The sequence below is a fragment of the Gymnoscopelus braueri genome (genome assembly GCF_963280865.1).
Source record: "Gymnoscopelus braueri genome assembly, chromosome: 4".
Lineage (NCBI taxonomy): Eukaryota > Metazoa > Chordata > Actinopteri > Myctophiformes > Myctophidae > Gymnoscopelus > Gymnoscopelus braueri.
In genome coordinates this window covers 23,342,259-23,365,255 of record NC_137605.1, presented here as the reverse complement: position 1 = coordinate 23,365,255, position 22,997 = coordinate 23,342,259, and the positions used below count along the sequence as shown (strand labels likewise).

Below are 22,997 nucleotides of genomic sequence, written 5' to 3'. Positions count from 1 at the left end.
GTATGGGTCCTCAGTAATACTGCCACACTGATTGGTTTGATCTCATGCTGCATGACGATGCAATTATGATGCCGCCTTACCGACTAACCTCCACTCCCCCCATCTCTCTCTCTCTCTCTCTCTCTCTCTCTCTCTCTCTCTCTCTCTCTCTCTTTCTGCTGTTCCATCCACCCGCTCCTCTCTCTCTCTCTCTCTCTCTCTCTCTCCCACCCCTCTCTCTCTCCCTCTCTCTCTCCCAGGTTCTTATCTCACCCCATGAGGCCAGTGGGGTTGGACGAGCACGGCGAGGTGCAAGAAGCCTTCCTCAACGGGAACGACGCCAGCCAGGGGAAGAAAGAGTACCTACTGTAGCCATCCTCTGTTCCTTCCTTATCTCTCTCATCCTCCTCCTCCTCCCTCTATCCCCTCCCTTCGCCCCCTTTTACTCCCCACCCACCCACCCCACACCCCACACACACACACACACACATACGTACACAAACACAATACGCCACAACTGGCGGCCTTTTGAAAACGACTGTATAGCAGCTACCGCACACCAGTTCATAAACACACGACCAACTCCATGCCACGCCCTATACTTAGCATATACACACAACACACACTGAGGAGAGAGAGAGAGAGAGAGAGAGAGAGAGAGGGAGAGAGAGCCTATAATAAACCAGCCGCGGAGCCATACTTTAGCTCAGAGGAATGAGGGGAAATGGAGAGAGCGGGGGCGAGAGCTATAGGTGAACGCAATACGGAGAGGGAGAGAGAGAGAGAGAGGGAAAAGAAATGATCTAATTTTGATGGAGAGGGGAAGCTAGGGGAACAAGCGCACAAAGCAAGGAGCCGGCACTCTGCCTTTTAAAGTGGACGAGGAGGGGAATTATGGAGCAGATGATATAACTCCTTTCGCCCCTGAGAAGCGAAAGGAAAAAAAACCTCAACAAAACACCCATATCGCACTGCTCAATCTTTAACTGGCTGAGACAGTGGTGAGCAGAGAGAGAGAGAGAGAGTGTGAAGGGTGAAGAGAGAGGGTGGGGTGGGGGTGGGGGTGAGGAAGGTAAGATGGAGGGTGGCAAGGGCACTATCGAGCGGCTCGGCGCTATAGAGTACATTCGAAAAATGCTTAACCCATTAAGACCTGAGAAAAATGTTTTCTAAATCCTAACACTTTTAAAAATGTATATGTATTCAAAGATTTGCACGTATTGTTACCGGATTTTTCAAAAAAAATAGCAGATCTACAAGCTCGTAGCGCGGCACTCGGTGCCGCGCTACGAGCTTGTAGATCTGCTATTTTTTGAATAGCCCAAAGAAATCAAAAAAATTACAACGCAGATGCGTTCCCCACCGGTCCTTAATGGGTTAAAATTGCCAAAGCATCCCGGGCCCCCTCGGAGCACAACTCATCCATAATTCCTCGACAACACCACCGCTCCCACAAAGCCATTTATACTTCACCATATTCATACTTTATTGAGCGAGCCCCCGACTGATCCCCGTGTACTCCTCCCTGGCCCCTGCGGGCGGCGTGTGCGCTGCTGAGGATCCTCAGCCATTTCTCAGCTCTCTTTAACTTTAATACACACTCTCTGTATATATTATATACCTCTCTCTCTCTCTCTCTTCTCTCTGCTCACCTGTTCTACCGTACACCCTCCCCTCCCTCTCTCCTTCTCTCCCCTCCCTCCCTCGCTCCCTCCCTCTGCCTCGTCCTCGTCCCCTCTCTATCACTCCTCCTTTTGTCATCTCCTAATAATGAGAGGATTACAGCTGGGCTTTCGCTCCCGACGAGAAAGGAAGGAATATAAGTCGCTTTAAATGCGCTAAAGAGCAGAGTAATTATTTCAGAATGTCATTAGGGTGGGATAAAGGGAAAGGGTTCAGAAGTCTTTGAAAATGAAAGACAAACAGGCAGAATGAAAGGGGAAATTTGAATAAATGTGCAAAAATAACAAATGATGGATGTTTTTTTTCTGAATGCTTACCATACGTACACACACATATACACATCCATATGTACAGTAAATACATCAACAGAACCAGTATACATATCTCTGAATTCCTTATTTGTATAATAAAAAAGAGAACAGCAACATAAATTAAATGAAACTTTTAAAGAAATATGAAAACAGTTTACTATTGAAACACGTTATGAAAGCTACTATACTAACACAGAATATTAGCCTAGAGGTGCAAAGCCGAACAAACTACTGTCAAGTGATCTTTAAAGAAAAAAATACAAAAGAATAAAAAAAAAAAACTTGTTTCATTTGTCTTTACGAGAAACCAGAGGTCTTATTGCGTTTTTTAAATTAATTATTATTGTTATTATTTGAACAATTTATGATTGTTGTTACTGTTATTATTATTATTATTGCTGTTGTTATTATTATAATTGTAAATGTTACAGAACTGTACACTTCCCATGTTATGGTTTTTATCTACTGTAGAGAAGTTTCCACCCTTTTCCTCCACTCTTTCCCCCTTTCTTCTCTTTCCCCTGTCTTTCTCTCTCTCTCTTTGTCTCCTGTGCCTAGTTGTCCTCCTGTTTATTTTAGAGTCCATGTGTCACTGTTGATATATAGCTAACTATTTCTTTATAGGGGAAAGATACAAAGCACGACAAAATAAAAAAAAAAGACTCCAAAAATAACCCCTGGAAGGCCGGTCTGTTTATTTCTCCATTTGGGTTTTATTTTAATTAGCGGGAAGGTAGTCTGGGAGACTTCGCCTCAGAGCCTGGACAGCAGGGGCGCGGGCCACTGCGTTCTGATTCAAATCAACAGCCAATGAAGAAAAGGGGGCGGGATCCATATGCAATGGGTGTTGCATGTAAATAGGAGCGACGGGAAGCAATTTCTCCTTGAGAAATTGCGGCCGCCATTGTTGTGTACTGCTGGTTGCCTCTCGTCGAACTTTTTAGACGAGTTGCACAGCTCTCAGACCGGTAAGAGTTACATCCCGTCCACAAATACCAGGGCTCTGGCCCAGAAGTTTCCTCGCCCCTCCCGTTTGTTTGCGAGAGCTGGCGGAAAACTTCTGGGAACTCAGATTAGCGGGAAGGTGGCTTTGAAATCCTTGTGTAAAGACAACAGACAGAGCTTTATGATTGGATCAATGGGGAATAGTGATCAATGGGGAATAGTGAGGACTGAGGAGGACAGAAATGAAGGTAGTGATATAGGGAAGATGGAGGATGAAGGCTCTGTGTGTGCGTGCGTGCTTTTGTGTGCGTTTGTGTGTGTACTTGTTAGCTCTGGTCCATAGCGTTAGAAGGAGTTCTCCTTAACGCTATGGTACTTTCGATTCTTTCTCCTACAATATTTCACCGGAAGGAAGAATCTGGTCAATAGGAAAATTCCATTGACCAGATCTGTAGAGGGCACCGTGGAGTAACTAAAAACATGTTTTCCTTCCGGTAAAATATTTTCTTTTCTGGCCAAAAAGTGTATTTTAGACGTGAGGTGGGGGGCTCAGAGTGTTCCCACTTAGTAGAGTAGGCTTTCAACTCCATAAAACCGTCTTTGTTTTGGTGAGTATAGCAAAAGTGTATTTTTTATTTTTTACTACAGACGAGAGGCTGCGCTACCACGGTGCGAGGGGGAAAGAATGAAAAGTAGGCTACCATCGCGTTAAGGAGAACTCCTTCTAACACTGTGGACCAGAGCTATGTACTTGTATAACTATAGCTACTTGTGAGAGCCAAATGTCCCCCACAAGTATAGCAGAATTTGAGAAACAAGACATCGTGAGGAATATTTTTCCTGGTGCTCACAGAGAGAAATGGTTATTTCCTATGGGGGTGAAAATGTTTAGAGTTAAGCTCATTAGTGAAAAGATTCCGAGGGTTAGGGGTTGGGATTAAGTTAAATATAGCAGTTGCCGTTAGTGTTATATGCCTGATTTACGCTTAGTTGTGCAGCGTTAGCGAAAATAGCAGATCTGCACACTACGACGTGTTAAGCTTCTATATCTGCTATTTTTAACCCATTAATACCTGGAACGCATCTGTGTCACTTTAGGCTATTCAAAAATAGCAGATATACAAGCTCATAGCGCGGCACCGAGTGCCGCGCTATGAGCTTGTAGATCTGCTATTTTTGAAAAATATTGAAAAAATATTGAAAAATATTGAAAGATATTGAAAAATATTTTTTTCAAAAAACTGTTAGGATTTAGAAAACATTTTTAAGAATGGCCTCAGGGTCTTAATGGGTTAATGTGCGACACCAACTACGTCGTAGGGTTTAGGGTTAGAGTTAGAAATGTTAAATTAAATTTGATGTCTTTACAAGTATAGTAATACAAAATGTGCGTTGTACTGTATTTGTCTGTGTGTGTGTGTGTGTGTGTGTGTGTCTGTCGGGGGGGGGGGGGGGGGGGGGGGGTTTATATAGTGTAGCTTAGCATAGCAGAGTTATAACCTACCTGTCAAGAGTAAAGAGAATAAACACAAGCAGAAGGCTGCGCGTCGCCGCTAATGAATCACAATAAAGGGGCGAGAGACAGAGTTTGAGTCAGGTGTGCGGCACGGAAAAAATATGACTCTGCACATTAACCTTGCACGCAGTCAATACCCGATTGTGTGGAGGAGCACTCAACATGTCCATGGTGTGCACGGGGTCTGGCTTTGAAAGCCGCCGGAGGTCGCGGCGTGAATGGATCGATGTGTTTGTCTTCCATCGATGGCAAGGCTCCACAGCCCGGCTGTCATAAAGACAGATTGTCAAACGGCAATCAAAGTAATGGACTCACCGGGCGCTACCAGCTTCAGTTGGTGCTGGGGATGACAAACAATAGACACACACACACACACACACACACACACGACTGGGGGACATGCAGGCACGTCTTCGGTTTATGATGGCGCAAAGGCTAGATTACCTATTCGATGCTATCACATTCACGGTTTCTTCTCGGTCGATGGATCATAAAAGGGAGCATTGTCCCTTTATGTGGATCCGCAGCAAAGCTCGTGTGCCCCTTCGAGCAATTTTCCAATTGGGTTCACGGCTTGTACAGAGGGCAAGATGTTCTCTGCCTTTTCTCCCAATTGGACTGACAAAACTTAATGAAAAGTTGCCCTGGCAAGTGTTACCTTTCTGTAGGTCAAGCTAGCGGTGTAAGTTGTCCACAGAAAATACCTCATCCGAGTCCAGTCAACTTTCAATTTCAATAAGTCCCTGCTGTTTGCTAGTCGCTGTGCTCTTACTGCCTGGCTGTGTGGTGCATCCTGGGAAAGCAGCCCATTATTCTGGCCATGATGATGATACCACATCTGCCACTAGGCCTGATGACATTTGGACCACCACCGTGAAGGTAATCATCAAATCGATAAGACATAAGAAAAAAATTAGCTCAGGACAAGCCAAACAACAGTCTATTGTGCACAGCAATTCCGGCCCCTACTCTGGATTTCGCAGTGTATTTCTCGCCCATCACAGTTTACAACGCGCGTCAAGATATCACAGTCTCTCCAATAATGACCGCAAGAGGTCCTATAAATAACCCCTACAGCGTTTTTAACGATTAACAGCTATAGAAATATTACAGAATTCCCCCATTTTATGGCGTCCATATTTCATTGCAATGTGTGGCAGTAAACATCACTGCCCATTTTAACCCATTTAGACCGGGAACGCATCTGTGTCATTTTATAGATTTCTTTGGGCTATTAAAAAATAGTAGATACTGTATACAAGCAGATCTACAAGCTCATAGTGCGGCACCAGAGTGCCGCACTATGAGCTTGTAGATCTGCTTTTTTTTTTTTTTTTATCTTGACAATGTGTGCAAATCTCTGAATACATTTTTTAACTCAAATCTTTGCTTCTGGGGGGTCCCTGGGAACAAAATATTTTCAGACGGGGGTCCACGGCCAAATACATATAATTTTTGGAGGTCCTTGACATGAAAAGTTTAAGAACCACTGATATCGCAACATACGTTTTTAAAAAAAGGAACAAAAAAGAAAAGAAAGAAAAGAAGATTTTTGGATTTAGAAGCCAATTGTAGAATCCCCAAAAGCAATAAGATTTTGAGTTACAAACGTTCGCTTTAAAACATATATATATTGAAAGATGTTTCACTGATTTTTCAAAAATAGCAGATCTACAAGCTCATAGCGCGGCACTCGGTGCCGCGCTATGAGCTTGTATATCTGCTATTTTTGCATAGCCAAAGGAATAAAAAAATGACACACAGATGCGTTCCGGGTCTTAATGGGTTAACGATAATCCTTTATATCTCCGGAGGCGATACTGTTCGGTGGATTATGTACAAAATGTTACCCATCCATAATGCCAGCCCCAGTTAGCCCTGCAGGAGGGTGAGCTGCCGACCGTATTTGACCGGCTATTTTCTCTGTGGTGTGACCTCAGCGGGGTGCACAACGCGTGTCACTCACACAGTGGCAGGCACAGGCCATTGATTGAAGTGGCTGAGCGTGTCAGGGCCTATCATAATCAGGAGGCACAGAGCTTCCAGGCAAACGGAACAATTGCACCACCAGCTGCGCCATGAGGAACTGTTTCTTTTATTTATTACGTTTATTTTATATATCATCGTTTTTTTTCTTGACTAGATTTTTTCCACCAATATGTTTTAGTCTGTGACATGTTGTGAGCTTGTAGATCTGTCATTTTTTGGGCGCACGACACCATCGTGCGATGAAGTATAAATCAGGCTTTATAGGGGGGAATGGAGAGAGAGAGAGAGAGGGAAAGACAGAAAGAATTGGGAAAGAACAAATAAGACATGAGTGCATGAGACTGTGTGTGTGTGTGTGTGTGTGTGTGTGTGTGTGTGTGTGTGTGTGTGTGTGCTGTGTGTGTGTGTGTGTGTGTGTGTGTGTGTGTGTGTGTGTGTGTTGAGAACGTGCATGCGTGTGTGTGTGTGTGTGTGTGTGTGTGAGTGAGTGAGTGAGTGAAGTGAGTGAGTGAGTGAGTGAGGTGAGTGAGTGAGTGAGTGAGTGAGAGAGAGAGAGAGAGAGAGAGAGAGAGAGAGAGAGAGAGGAGAGAGAGTAGAGAGAGAGAGAGAGAGAGAGAGAGAGAGAGAGAGAGAGAGAGAGGAGAGAGAGAGAGAGAGAGAGAGAGAGAGAGAGAGAGAGAGAGAGGATACTGATTGAGAGAAACAAGGCAACCGAAGAGAGAGGAAAGCAAAGAGGAAATCACAAGCCGAATATAGCTGATCCACCAGCTCATGGGAGGTGACAAAGTATACAGTATATCAGGCTGAAGTGTGTGAGCTACCCCCCCCCACCCACCCCCCACCCTCCCTCCCTCCCTCCCTCACGGCACATTCACACAGTTCAAGATAAACAATCTAATTAGTGGGAGCACGGGCCCTTTTTATTTCAAGAGAGCATCGCGTTACATTTACAAGTTTAATCAAAACAGCCGTGAAGATTGTGTCATAGGCAGGTTAATTATGTTGTCTCTACAATGCCAGGTCCCTCTCTGGACAGCTATGTTAATACTGCATGTTTAATTAAAGACCATCACTCATATTAGGCCTACGGTTACAGAGTGGGTGGCTTAGCAGGCTTAAAGCAAGATCCATAGGAAGAGAAAACAGACATCTGTGATCTGGCGAGGAGCCGTCATCTGGAGACTTCATTTTCTCCCTGACATTTGGTGTGTGGCATGGGATAATTAACTGGCCTTTTGCATTTGTGAATTATTCATAGCGCCTGTGTGCAATAGGTGGCTGATTAGTTAAAAAGTCGACAACAAACATAGCACATGCAAATTTTCCAATCCAATCTATGCAACATTTTCCTAGGAACACAAGCCATTTCTTATGCACATACTAAATAAATATGAATGAATGCGGCGTACGGCCTATGAAGCTTGGCCTAGAAAACTAATTCAACTGAAAAGAAAGCACAGCCACGGATATTTCACTTCTGTGGGGAAGTCAAACTTCTGGACCAGCCTGATCTCACAGAATTTAGTATACATTGCACGGAGCCAGTGCACGTCATTCCGTCACCTAGAAAACCCGAAAATCCGTGCATAGTATGTACGGCGAGTCCCACGGTGGGGCGTAACCATGTTGCAACCCGGAAAAACCCGGAAGCAGAGCAGTCCCCACAACAAAATTTACGATTCTGTGCCTATCGGTATATAACTCAAACGGCGCAGAGTCTGAGGCTCAAGGGAACGTTCACAACTGGCTCCAGTTCCCTTGAGCACGGATTTTCGGGTTTTCCAGTTGTCTATGCACGGAATGACACTCCGTGCAATGTATACTAAGTCGTGTGAGATCGGGTATGTCTGGACACACTTTTGCTTTGAGGAGTTTGATTGGCCGAACACCAGGGACCATCGGGCGTTCGTGCGCGGCTTCACACAGGGCCCTGCCGACAGCCTTGCCTCTACAGGATGCAGTGGTGTAAAGTAACTAAGTACTGTACTTAAGTACAATTTGAAGTATTTTTACTTTACTGGAGTATTTCTAATTTTCCAATACTTTTGCTTCTACTCCATTACATCTCGGAAGTTTAGTTATTTGCAAAAACATACATTAACCACTTTAGCCCTATTTTATACCTAAGCTATTTGAAAATAGCCGATCTACAAGCTCACAACGCGTCGCGACGCGACGCGTTGTGAGCTTGTAGATCTGCTATTATCAAACATTTCAGCACTTTTACTTTTGGTACTTTAAGTATATATTGATGCCAATACTTTTGTACTTTTACTCAAGTAAACTTTGAATTCCAGACTTCTACTTAACATTTGAGTATACTCTTTCCACCACTGCACATCTGTGGGGGGAAGTCAAACGTCTGGACACACTTTTGCTTTGAGGGAGCGACTGGCCGGGGAACACCAGGGCGCGGCGTGGCACCGCGGCTTCACACAGGGCCCCTCATGCCGACAGCCTTGCCTCTGCAGGACGCCTGCTGTTCCCCACCTTCCGCTCGCTGCTTAGCGGGAGTGGAGAGGAGCTGGGGCACCAGGCTGTAGACCTGGCAGAGGAACGAGGCCACCTGATGGGCCCAGACGGGAGGCCTGGCGGTGCCCGCGGGGGGCGAAAAGCAGAAGGACGTGGGTGATGTGAAGGGGCAGACACAGCAGGACGAGGAGGGACAGGGAGAGAGCCAAGGGAGCGGCGGGCCTGTGCGCGCGATCCGTGTTGGGGAGGCTCCACGGGGGCGAAGGGGCTCGACTGCCTGGGCGCCGCGCACATCAGGTCCAGGTAGATGGCCAGCAAACCCAGGAAGGGGAGCAGGAACGCCGTCACCCCGTAGACGTAGACCTGGAACCGGGGGCTCAGGATGGTGTCGGGAGCGCAACACGGCCCAGTGGCTGCCGTGGAATCTCGGCGTAGGTGAAATTGTGCATGTCCGGATCCACGTAGAACTTGGACAGGAAGCCTCCGTAAGGGAGGTACCGCCCGATGACCTTGAAGCCGTGAGGGTATTTGGAGGCTGGTGGAGGGGACGGAGAGGGGTCGGAGGAATTGGTCCAATTGCCGTCCAATTGCCACTCGCTGCCAGCGCTCCGGCTGTCCAGGACATTCGAGCCGATGAACTGGGCAAACGAGGAGAGGACCGAGCCCACCCAGCACAGCAGGACAACACATAGGGCGCGTCGACGGGTAACCAGCCAGGTGTACCTGTTACACACAAAATACATGAGGATTATGAAGAGTTCTATTATCTCCACCAGGCCAGAACACAGCCCTGGGTTAGGTTTCCCGGCTGGCGCTCGCAAGATTAAGAACGCACTTTTCTTAGTTCAAAAATTGAATGGGAAACATTGAAATTGGATGAAATCATATATTTTTTCAAATATCTTTTAATTTAATTGATGCTTGTTGACTTAAAGCAGGGTTCCCACACATTTGTATCAAGGAATTTTAAAAGCTTATCTGTCATTTTTCCACAATATTTTACCTTGCCTACCATTCCAACTCTGTGAACATGCAGGTCCATCTGTTTAAGTTGGAGAGCTTTGCATATTGTTGAACATCATTGTGTAACCATCCTGCCTGCATGGACACCTCTCTGTCAACAGCCACTTTGAAGTAGGGGTGCCCATTCCAAATGTGGAGGAGGTGCGCATATTTTGTTTCCCCACAAGTACATTTGGGAGCTGTATGAATAATGTGAATCCATTGTTTTAAGTGCACACGTCACTTCAGCCGATAGCAGATAGCATGATGCGGTAATGGATTGGTTGAGCGTCAGTTGACGTTGTGTTGCTGTGGTCTAACGTTATCTGGTCTGGCATCAGGGTGTGAAATATGTTTCCATTGGCAGTAATGTTCAGCTGCCTTTTGGTTGTTTTCACCGTATCCTTTTTGCCTTTGGCATGTCTGACCAGAGCTGCTTGTTGCCAACATCAAAAGTTTTGGTGCATAGCCTGCAGCCAGCGTGTGTCCTGTTTGAGTGAGTGAGAATACTTTGGATTTGGATCTATGATCTGCGTATCGAAGCCTTCACCTGGTATCAACCATAAAGAAAACGGATAGTACATTGAAATATGGCTGTGAGTTTGCCTTGTGATTCCAACACACTCAGTAAATCCAGTTAATTCAACCACATAGAGTGTACAAAATGGAGCCAAATAGAGCCTTACGAGTCCTGGACAGCCACTGCAAATCCACCACAAATCCTGGTTGATCGTTTTGTGGAAATAGAAATGTCAGCTACTACTGACTTGAGGCATATTGACGTGCTTCTAATTGGGGATTTTTGAATAAACATAAACATAAACCTTTACCAAATGTTAATTGTGCTTTAAGGCATTGGTTTCCATAATCATTATTTATGGGATGGATCCCCTCTCTCTCTTTCTCTCTCTCTCTCGCACGCACGCAGCACGCAGCACGCACGCACTCACACGCACGCACGCACGCACGCACGCACGCACAGCACGCACGCACGCACGCACGCACTCACGCACGCACGCACGCACGCACGACGCACGCACGCACGCACGCACGCACGCACGCACGCGCAGCGCGCGCTAGCGCGCGCTGCGGCACGCACGCACGCACACACACACACACACACACACACACACACACACAACACACACACGACACACACACACACATCACACACACACACACACACACACACACACACACACACCACAGGTGCACTAATGTGCCTGCACTACGAAAAACAATATGCTATGGCTATACTTATCACCTCCTGTTTTTACCTCTATTACCAGCTGTGTACGTAACACAAACAAATACAAAATACAGAATGTCTAAAACGATTACCTCCTGTGTACATAATAAGGTTGTGGCCATTCATATTTATTTACCCATACTCATTTCATGCCCGTCATAGCCTCTATTTTGTATATACTGTAGTGTTTCTATCCTTTTGTTTATGTATATATTAAGCTGTGTATCTTTTTGCTTGCCTACTAGTCTAGTGGGAAGAAGGGGGTATCATGCACCCCCTGGAAATATACTTCTCATCAGTGTTTCAAGATTGGAAAAAATGTGTACTAAATGATGAGCTTGTCAGTGTTTCTAGATTGGAAACATGTGTACTAAATGATGAGCTATGTAAATAAATTGTCAAAATGTCCCATATGCCATTTATATGCAAATTATTGAAAGATCCATTTTCAATATAAATCTGCCAATATTGCACCTAACTGAAATAAAGTGTCTAGACCGATGTTTTGAGGGTCAAGGATCACCATGAAAATTGTTAAAGTGCTCACATGTACCTGTGGCATGCTGGTGTGCAAATGAGTGTTGCCTTTACAATATACCGGTAATCACATTTTTACCAATTATTATTATGACAACCTTTTTTAGCCCCTTACCAAGTGCATACTGATTATCTGTCTCTTGTTCCCCGGCCACACCAATGATGAAGTAGGTAGGTGTCCTTGCATAGCTTATGGTATGGAATGGATGCAGCACCACCGCAAGCCCCTAGTTAGGCGTCCCACAAGCTCATATTGGCCAATTTATATTTTTCCATATTTTCCATAAGGTCTTCTCAACTTTGATTGGACCCCACGAAGTTCACCCAGTTGAGCGCTCTGCCCGCTGCTGAAAGACGGGCCGAAAAAGTTGGTTTGGAAGTAGGCCTAATTGTCAACTTTGATTGGAGTTTGGTTGGAAGTAATTGAGAGGTGTTAGAAGACACCTTCATGAACACATTGGTGAAGAAAGCTATTGGTGAGCAATTATTTTGCAGATGGCAAGAAAGTTGGCATAATAATAATTGGGAAAATATTATTATGTTGTAATAGACTAGTTAGGTGTGCAAACACTCATTTGCACACCAGCATGCCACTGTTATGTGATCACTGAAATAATAGTTTCATTGTGAATAAAGTCTAGACACTTTATTTGTTCAGTTAAGTGCAATATTGGCTGATTTATATAGTGAAAATAGATGTTTCGATAATGGCGGCCCAGATTTGCATATAAATGGTATATGGGATGTATAACGTTTTGACATAGCTCATCATTTTGATTAGAAGTACATTTCCAGGGGGTGCATGATACCCCCTTCTTCCCACTCTACTATACATTGTTGATCCCATCATTGTTACAAATCTGTATTTGTGGGGGCACGGTGGCGCAGTCGGTAGCGCTGTCGCTTCACAGCTAGAAGGTCCTGGGACGGTCCGGGGACGCTGTGGGCGCTGGGGGCGTGTCTTCTCCTCCGCGTCATCAGCGCCCATACCCTAGGTGGGGTTGGCGAAAGGGCCTACTCTGTGTGGAGTTTGCATGTTCTCCCCGTGTCTCCTAGGGTAGTTAATACCCTCACAAAAACATGTAGTAATCCTGGTCGCTATACCGCCTCCCCCATGACAGCCGGGGCGCCTGATGGAGGGGAACAGAACTGGTTGGAATAACGTGTTCCTTCCACGCGCTACGTCCTACTGGGGAAACTCCCCGCTGTCAGGTGACAAGAAGGTCAGTTGGCTCTCATGCATTGAAAGAAGCATTAGCTCAGCCCTGACCTCCCTAGGCTGTGGGGGACCGGTGTTACGCTGGTGTAGGGCTGGTGTAGCGCCCAGGATCACTTAGGAAATTGGCACCAGGTGAAAAATAATTGTTACAAAAATTAGTTTACAAATCTGTATTTGTAATGCCTCATCATCTCATGCCGGTGTCCCATGGCAAAAATAGCCAATCTACAAGCACACAAAGTGTTGCATCGTGACGTGTTGTGAGCTTGTAGGACGGTGCCAATAACCCTAATTGATGCTTTGTCACACAACAGCATTGTGTGCCGAAAATAGCCAACCTACAAGCTCACAAAGCATTGCTGCCAGCGATGCATCGTGAGCTTGCAGGCCAGCTATACTTTCTGCACGCAATGCTGTTGTGCAACAGAGAATAAATTAAGCAGAATCAGAATTAAGTGGTTAACTGACAGGTGTTTTGTACTCAAAACATAGTCCCAGCTGATTTAAAAGTAATTGACTGATGAAGACTGACTGTGATTAAAAAGACTTTCCAGCAGTATATCGTTGTTGTCGGGCAGAAAACCTCTTATATCCATGCTTCAACGTATTATGTGTTTTCGTAAATTAATACCCTACTTCTTCTATACTGCAGTGTTGCACAAAAGAAACACAAATAGCTCACAATGAGCTTGTAGATCTGCCGGATGCCGGATCTGTGGGTTTTATAGATATTGAACCAATGAAAAATAATAGCAAGAGCTCGTGAATGAATAGTAACATTGGATCCATTGGAACAGAGGTTCTTTTTTTACGTTTCCTGAAAAGTATATATATATTTTTTTTACATACAAGGTTTCCGCCTGGCAGCGACGGTATGCTTCCCTGTGTCTGAAAGTTGGGTTTTGGTGAGAGCCACTCTGTGTCCATTATATCTCTCAGAGGCTATTTAGTTTGTCCCTCCATTCCGTTTCCCAGAGGTGTAAAGCAGCAGCAGAAAAGTCAAGTGCATTTGTAAGTGCACGGTGAAATATCGCCCTAAGCTTTTTGAGTTAACACACTGTTTTGAAATAGCAGAAATCCATATCATGGCATATCTGTGAGGATGGTAGGCATGTCTGCTGCCCGCGTTCTTCCTCCTCGCATTGATTTTATCTGCCGAGAGTGTGTTCACAAGACCTGCTCCACTTTTGAGCTCCCCTTTCACAAACTACTGTATTTTGCAGTGCCTTTCCATCGGAGTGGAAGATCCCTAAGTGTCTCCGTCTGCCTCAACATCAATTTTAGATATAACTGCATCTCGAAAATTGAAATTTAGGGTCGGGAAACTTAACCCATTAATACACAAACTTTCAATTTCACTTTTTGTTCCCACTAGGATTCTGTTTTTTTTTTTTACAGTGCTGGCATCATGGATAGAAAGGCTGGCGTACTGAGATACGTCACTCCTATCTCCCCCGTGCATTAACTCGACCTGACGCTGAGTACCAAATCTACCGATATCTAGAGCAGGGGTCTTCAACAGGGGGTCCGGGACCCCTAGGGGGTCCTCAGAGACAGAGTTACTACAGGGGGGCCTCCAAATCTTTGTGTGATGGGATTATTCTTTTTTTCTTTAACCACTTGAACCCTAATATCTCTTTTCTGAGGAGAACTTTAGCCAAAAATAGCAGATCTACAAGCTCACAACGCCTCGCGCTGCGAGGCGTTGTGAGCTTGTGGATCGGCTATTTTTGGCAAAGAGGTTTGGTGTAGAGGGAAAAAAAGAGCAGACCAAGTAAAACAAAAAAGTTTAAACACAATATCATACAATATGTAGAGGGGGTCCCTGCTTCATCTCTCTCTCAGCTAGGGGGTCCTTGGCCTGAAAAACGTTGAAGACCCCTGATCTAGAGACATACACATACAGTACAGTGCTGACGTCATATAGCACTGACATGGTAGACTGGCCTCCGAGTAGACAACGGGTATACCGACACTCCACAAGCAGACAGTGAGCCGTGAAGCGACGCCAAGCTGATGATGACGCATCGCCCAAACTTGTATATTTATACACCAGTATTCATTTAGGGTTATTTTTGGTTGTACTACTTTACTGTATATATGTCAAGGATCATGCATAACTCTCATTATTACTGAGGTGACGTGTCTGCAGATTTTTGTGTCGGTGGTGACTCACCGTTGTGCCAGACGGCGCTGCAGGTGGGCGTCCAGGGTGAGCAGCAGCAGCAGGCACATGGTGAACTGCCTGACGAGCAGCGGCGCGCACACCAGGGTGATGCAGGTGTACAGGCACTGGGGGGAGCGCAGGTTGAGCAGCACCGACACGGGGACCCCCACCGCACCGCCCGCGGCCCCCACCCAGCCCAGGCACAGCCGGAGGCAGGACGAGACGCTCCCGCTCCCGCCGCCGCCGCCGTGGGGAGGCCGGGAGTCCACCACCACACCACCCACACCACCGCTGCCGCCGGTGCCGCTGCCGGCCATGCACAGCCTTACGCTCGCCACCATCACAGAGACGGACAGGACACACTGGCACAGAGAGTAGAGCCACATGAACTCCATGTTCTGCAGAGGGGGGGTGGGGGGGGTGGGGGGGGTGGGGGGGGTGGGGGGGGGGGGCAAAAGAGAGACAAAGACAAGCACACACACAGACAGAGAGAGAGAGAACTCAGAGTTGGATATCATTCAAATCGGTCATGACTTTAGCCCATTCAATCCGGGGACGCATCTACAAATGTCTTCTAAATCCTAATAGTTTTCTGAAACACTTATGTTGCTATAATATCAGTGCAGGTGCTCAAACCTTTTCATGTCAAGGACCACCCAAAATTGTATGTTTTTGGCCGCGGACTCCCATCTCAAAATAATTTGTTTCAGGGACCCCCCAGAAGCAAAGATTGTAGTCACAGATGTTCGCTTTAAAAAATATATAGTCAAAGATTTGCACACATTTTCACGATTTAAAAATAAATAGCAGATCTACAAGCTCGTAGCGCGGCACTCGGTGCCGCGCTATGAGCTTGTATATCTGCTATTTTTGAATAGCCAAAATATAAAATATTGGTTCTATTAGCTCAAATCTAAAATGACACAGATGCGTTCCCAGATTGAATGGGTTATTGTGTGGGAAAGAGAGGGAAAAGTGACGCAGGGAGGTTAGAGGTGCCTTTGCCGGTCACACAGTCATTCACTCCCACTTTCTGACACCGCTGGCCTGTGTGTTCCCAGCTGACTCTTCCGGCACTCATTTTGCCACCACGATTCAACTTACCTTGTCAAAAGAGCGGTCAGACAGAGGGAGAGAGAGAGAGAGAGTGGTGACGAGAGAGAATACAAATTAGATCAGAGTAACGAGGCGGGTGGAGGAAATATCCGAGGTTAAATGTGGGCGAGTGGGTGAGAATCGTAAAAGGGCACATAGAGACGAAGAGAAAGAGAGAAAGAGGGACAGATGTGGAAAGGATGGGGAAGATTGTACTATAGAGGCAGGGACGAGAGAGAGAGGTGGAGGAGGGGGGTAGCGTTACATATTTTGAGTATTGGGGAGCTGTTAATGTGTCTGGAAAATGAAAAGGTCAGAGGAGACTGAACCTGACAGCCCCTATACTGTTGTTGTGGATGTGAGTTCCATGCAAACACAGCGGAACAGACTCTAGGCCGTATGGGAACATATTGCTAACACTCACGTTTTCCCCCATTCTGCCCTCTCTCTCTCTGTCTCTCTCCCTCTCTCTCTCTCTCTCTCTCTCTCTCTCTCGTTCTTTTGTTTCGTTCCCCCTCTGGCACTTAAATGGCCGCCCCACATTCAAGCACATGCACTCCGTGTGAATAAACTCCTCTGTCAGTACTGTGAGTTACAGAATTGCATTACAGCGCTCAGCATTCCGCTTTCATGACCTTCCTTGGGTATGACCACATTACTCTCTGAAACACAAATAGGTGTGCACAGGTATGCACAAATGTGAACAGGAAGCACACACATACACACACACACACACACACACACTCGCGTGTGCGCACACACACACACACTCGCGTGCACACACACACACACACACACACACACACACACACACACACACACACACACACACACACACACACACACACGCACGCACGCACACGCACACGCACACGCACTCACACAAAGATGAGTAAGCTCCTGCAAATGCACTCAGACAAAATTGGCAGGTAATTCCGGCACGTTCTCAAACAATGACCTGAAATGAAGGAAGCAAAGTGGATGAATGTTGAAGAAGCAAAAGCCACTGCAATATGCTACCTGTCTTTTACTTAATAATTAGTTTGACCTTTTCAGTACATCCACCGGTGGTCGTACGTTTTACCATAATAATCATGACTGGCCGGAGTAACCTCTTTATAGCATGTCATAATCGCTTTATACAGTTGTGTCCTGCCTCGCCTCGTGAAGGGCACTGGCCGAATTCATTTAGTGATATTATTAATGGGGTTTAATCCACCTTGCATGGGTTTTCAATTTGAACCGGTGGCTGGTCACTCTGAGAGTAATTCATTACTTTGGTCAATCAATTAAGCAATAGGAAAGCAGCATAGACTCTATGGGTCTCAGTCATTCAGCTAAATAGATATTGTCCCAAGACTTGCAGAGGAGTTAAGAGCAGTGGTACTTAATAAGTACTGTACTTAAGTACCATTTTGAGGTATTCGTACTTTACTTGAGTGTTTCCAATTTCCGATACGTTTACTTCTACTCCACTACATCTTGGATCCAAATATTGTACTTTTACCCCACTACAATTATTTGAAAACTTAAGTTACTAGTTACTTATAGATTATTACAGAACATACATTAACCACTTCAGCTCCATATACATTTCGGCCATTTGAAAATAGCCGATCTGCAAGCTCACAATGCGTCGCGATGCGACGCATTGTGAGCTTGTAGATCTGCTATTTTCAAAAGATTTTTTTAATGCTTTTGAGTGCTTTCTACTTTTGGTACTTTGTGTACATTTTGATACTGATACTTATGTACTTTAATTGAAGTACATTTTGAATTCCAGAATTTCACTTGTAACAGAGTATTTCTATATTACAGTATTGGTACTTTTACTTAAGTAAAAAGTACTTTTTCCACCACTGGTTAAGAGTGATGACGTTATGTGAAAAAGAACAGACTGGGATTAAAAGAAAGATGCCTTTACCTGTTTTGAAGACCTGTGATGCCACTGATACTACAAAGCTCTCTAATCTCTCCTCTGTGTGCCTCCACTGGCTTTTTGTTTTTTTTGCCTTCTTCCCTCTGGTATCTCTATCTCTCCCTCTCACCTTTCAGTCTCCCTGTTGGTTTCTGTTGACAGAATAAACTCTGATTCATAAACCTCAGCTTATCCACCTGCCTCCTATCGCCTGCTCCTGTCTCTGCAAACATATCAATTGTGTCAATGTTGGAGCACAGCTGCCCTTTCCATTTTGAGGTGTGCAAAGGGCATCGCCAGTGCCGGACAGAATGAAATGTAAATAAGGCACGCAATGTACACGAGCGTATGGAGAAACACAAATACTACAAATGTAGATGTGGGGGGGAAAAAAGTTTGCTAAAAGCTGGTGTACGGAAAGCGTATTGCTGCCATGTCTGTTTCTAATGAGATATGCATTGCCTTATAATGTGATACTACATATCTCATTCAAACTTTTTTACAATTTTTAGTTGATTATTATTAATTTTAAAAATTAATAATAAATAATAAAGTTAAAAAGTTAAAACTCTATATTCCGATAATAATCATTATACCGAGTAATTGTTCTGTAACACGGGTCTCCCTGTCGCTCCAGCTTTTTACTAAGCATAAAATATATTTTCAGATCGGGTTACCAATTTTATCCAATCAGAAGAGAGGACCACACAAATAGAAAATGTTCCAGTTCCAATTATGTCTGCTAATTCTTTGGTCGCATCACTTCCAATTTCACTTATCCTGTATCTTGTATGAGTTCTTTCCTTGAGATTGTATCTCGAACTGAAAACGTATTTTCTGTTTAATAAAAGAAGGAGCCCTCTTATCGAACAAACACACTATAGCAATTATATAGAGCTATTTAACACATATTTTAACAATTAAATACCATGTACACCACCTTTAAGCAAACCACGCATGCAGAAACAATCCTTTCTCATATTCCTTTCACTTCCAAGCTGTCTGTATTTTTATTGTATTTTTGTCTGTCATTCTCCCATTCGTTTCTTCCTGTTGACACAGACACGGGGAAGCTAGAGGTGACACACAACAGAGAAGGCACCCTGCCTGTGGCTAATGAGTGAATTTGGGGTAGATGTGTCGAGGATGAGCAGAGATAACAACACAGTGAGATGTCTTATCTAAGAGGCACCGTTCCATGAAAAACGGAGCCAGCACCACCGGTGTGCCACGGTAATTGCTCTGACCTGAGCCTGCTCAGATGGAATGCAGGACTCTGACAGAAAATACACCCACTGAACAGCATCTTTGTGTAGGCTACTGTTATGATCTTATAGGCATCCATGTTAGTTCTTTGATATTACACAGTTCAGTCAATAGTGAAGATGAAAATCCCCCACTGGCCTCACATATACACACACCGTGCACGCACGCACACCCACCCACCCACCCAAACGCTCACACGCATGTACGCACACACACACACACACACAGACCACAAAGGGAAAAGAGAAAGTGCTAATGGTATCAAGAGAAAAAAGAAGCACAGAGCATCTCCTTTTAAAATGAACTGGGGAATGATTTTGTGGACCTGAGATGTTTGCTTTGGCTCTTTCGGTACATACTAAAGAAACCCAGCCTAGAACCCAATGACCATAAATATTACAGGCCCATATGCATCCAGGTTGTCATTTATCAATAAATAAATAGAAAGTTGTGTTCTCGCATGGTGTCTGGTCGATCGACACGGTCACGACTTTTTTCTGTTCTGGCCCCACAGTGGTGGAATGAACTTCCCACTGATGTCAGGACAGCAGAGTCACTGCCCATCTTTCGCCGCAGGCTGAAAACCCACCTCTTCAGGAAACACTGCCCTTCCTCTTTGCCTGGCCTACTTGTTGTTAACTAGTTGTACGAACTCTTGTTTTATTTTTGTATTGTTTTATTGGATCTTGTTTAGACGATACACTTATTTGTTTTAGCTCGTGCTCATTTTATTTTGCTATTTTGTCTCATCTGTTTAAGAAAGTAGGTAGCTGATATATTGCACTTTTACCTTAGCGCTTGGTATACTCTTGGTTGCTTGTTTTTGCAGGAAATGCACTTAAGACTTCTGGTGATTAGTAGTTTCGTTCCCTACCTATGTTGAATGCACTTATTGTAAGTCGCTTTGGATAAAAGCGTCTGCTAAATGACTGTAATGTAATGTAATGTAATGTGTCCTCCTATACAGTCCTTAAACACAGCTCTGCAAAGAACAGAATCCACTCTGTAAAAGGTAAAGTACATAATGACATCCCTCTCTATGTCGATTCTGGTTCTTGTGCCATTTTAGTTCTGCTCGATATGCAGCGCAGCTTTTGACACAATTGACCATGACATTCTTTGAAAACGCCTGGAGGGTATAGTTGGTCTACAGGGCTCAGTGTTCAAATGGTTTACCTCTTAACTCTCTTACAGGGAAATAATTTTTACAGTCAGAATGTTTTTCAGTCCCAGCGCCCATTAAATGTGGCATCCCTCAAGGTTCAATTATAGGGGCTCTTTTATACTCATTATACATAATAAATATTTAACAAATATAATAATCTGTACCACTGTTATGCGGTTGACATATTACTCATTTCACAGAAGAACCTCTTTAGCTGTCTAGAGAAATTTCCTTCAACTTAATGATAACAAAACTGAAGTAATTACTTTGGCCTACCCTGCTTCATCACTATTAGCCTAAGCGATACACTTTGTTCCCTGTCGGCAAATTTGCACTATGTAATTAAGAATCTTGGTGTCTTCTTGGACACTTTTTGAATTTTAATAAACAAATCTGTAGTGTTCTCTTTTTTTTTTAGTTTAGAACCATAGCGAAACTAAAGCCATTTTTATCTCATAAGGACCTAGACACAGTTATCTACTTTGTTCACCTATTCATTTCCTATTATTTGGGGTTGACTAAGTTCATGCACGCTTTCTCGATTAAAGGTGGTTCAAAATTAATTTTAATCTGTTGTTTTTTTTATTCAGTCTTTCTCAACCTTTTCATTTTACTACATTACTTTCGATGTTATAATTTCATTGTGGCTTATGTGTTTTACATTGTAGTCTTGCATTTATGGATTATAGTTTTATATTATTATGGTTATCATGTCTTTTGTATGGTCATCTGCCTATTTTTGAAAGCACTTTGGGTCAAGGTGCTATATAAATAAAGGTGCATTGACTTGACATCCAAATAAGCTTTACAGAAAAGATGGTTATGGACTGCATGCATAAATTCACTGTGCCCACTAAATAATTTCAGCAATGGAGCACTTCAAGGAGTTATCCTTACTTGTTACACTGAATATGCTCACATGAGGCAGTCTCTAAAACGCTTCACTCAACTAGAGACTCAGGACAATCTCCCAGCTTTTGTTCCTAAAACTGGTGGGCCTCCACAAACAAACAGCATCCATACACAACAGTTACTCTGCTCCAGGTGAGAAAGGGCAGTAGGCAATTGCATCGTCAGTTCATCTATTTTGACAATATGCAAATTGCCATGGGTCCAGCATGGTTCAACTTTAGGTCAAATAGAACAAAGTCCCTCATCAACCTCTCAAAGCATTTACTGACAACTGAAGTGAGAGCATCTGGTCTCCACTCATTGACAGACATGTTACCTTGGTGAGCTTGAAGACAAGCACAATGATGTACAACTTGAAGCCTGCGCTGTGGGGACAACAGCCTGGGAGAGTCTAGTCTCCTCATGTCATGCATGTACTGAATAATATTAACCGCTTTTAAACCCCCTTGACTGGGGTCCCCCAGGGGTCTATTTTAGTCCCTCCTTTTCCCCCTCTACACCAAATCTCTGGAAATAGCCGATAAACAAGCACACAACGCATCGCATTATGTGTTGTAAGCTTGTAGATGTGCTATTTTTGCTAAATGTTTGCCTATTTCTCGGAATGTTCGCCTGTTATGACATGCCCAGAATAGTGATGGTCGGTTCCATGTTTATGAAGCCTCCTCAAGGCACCTATAGGCTACAATGTAGCCAGACAGGCTGTTACATGTGAGGGTTCTTTTTATAGTATGTTATGCATTGCACAGTTCTGGTAGTCCACTGACTGCATTCAGCTCAGGATCTGCATGGGAGAAGACCTGGCTGGGAGGAGACCTTCAATCAGGAGATGGACCAATCAGAAGGACGCCTCCCCATTATTTAAGAGCTGGCAGGACCTGTGTTCTTTGGCAATGTGTGGTAGCTGTGAGTGCTGCTACATGCTGTCCATTACATCTCAAGTCTATAATTTGGATGCTGAAAGTTTGGTAGCCCTCTGTATTGTATGCTCTCTGTGACACCTTGTTTGAGTTGCACCCTGTTTAAGTTCAACCTACTGAAGTAGTGTTGAGATTTCAAAGGAGTAAGTTTAACCATAATTCAGAGTTTGTTTGACCACCAGTGCCAGCTTTTTGTGAACCAGCCACCATTTTGTTTCAGTTTAGATTAGGGAAGTTAGCTTAGATTAGGGAATTAGTGTAATTTTTATTTGGTAGAGGTTAGGCTAGATAGGGGTTAAAAAGAATAGGTTAGCTTCTTATATTTATTTGTTGATTTTGCACTGGGGTCACTTTCTAAGTTTATATAATTTAAGTTTACGTTTCACTGTCTTATTAATGTAAAACTGTATTACTACTTTGTCACTTTCCGAGCAATAACAAGAAAAAGATCAGAACAATAAAACTACATTTCACTTGCCAACCTTATGTCACGGTCCTTTCATTCCCTAGACTAAGGATCGTGACACAGCCTTTCGCAGGTTTGAGTCCCGATCCCAACGGCCTTTGCTGCGTGTCACTCCCCATCTCTCTCCCCATTTCAGCCTACTGTCCTATCTATAATATAAAGGCATAAAAAACCCAAATAAATCTT

General features: G+C 44.3%; 2 protein-coding genes across 2 annotated transcripts in view; one reads left to right on the top strand and one right to left on the bottom strand.

Annotated features, from left to right (window-relative positions):
- The window catches only part of cadm4 (cell adhesion molecule 4), a 302,572-nt gene extending 301,556 nt beyond the window's left edge, over positions 1-1,016 (top strand). Inside the window, 3 exon segments of the mRNA XM_080425842.1 lie at positions 240-253; positions 255-266; positions 268-1,016. Of these exon segments, the coding sequence (XP_080281968.1) occupies positions 240-253; positions 255-266; positions 268-351 (110 nt within the window). The 3' untranslated portion in view covers positions 352-1,016.
- A 7,911-nt stretch (positions 1,017-8,927) lies between these two features.
- LOC308083526 (adenosine receptor A1) lies at positions 8,928-15,464 on the bottom strand (the record flags this gene model as incomplete). The annotated part of the gene is given in 5 exon segments (XM_080425841.1): positions 8,928-9,114; positions 9,116-9,294; positions 9,296-9,316; positions 9,318-9,618; positions 15,079-15,464. Coding segments are annotated over 5 exon segments (1,074 nt in total).
- Positions 15,465-22,997: the final 7,533 nt, after the last annotated feature.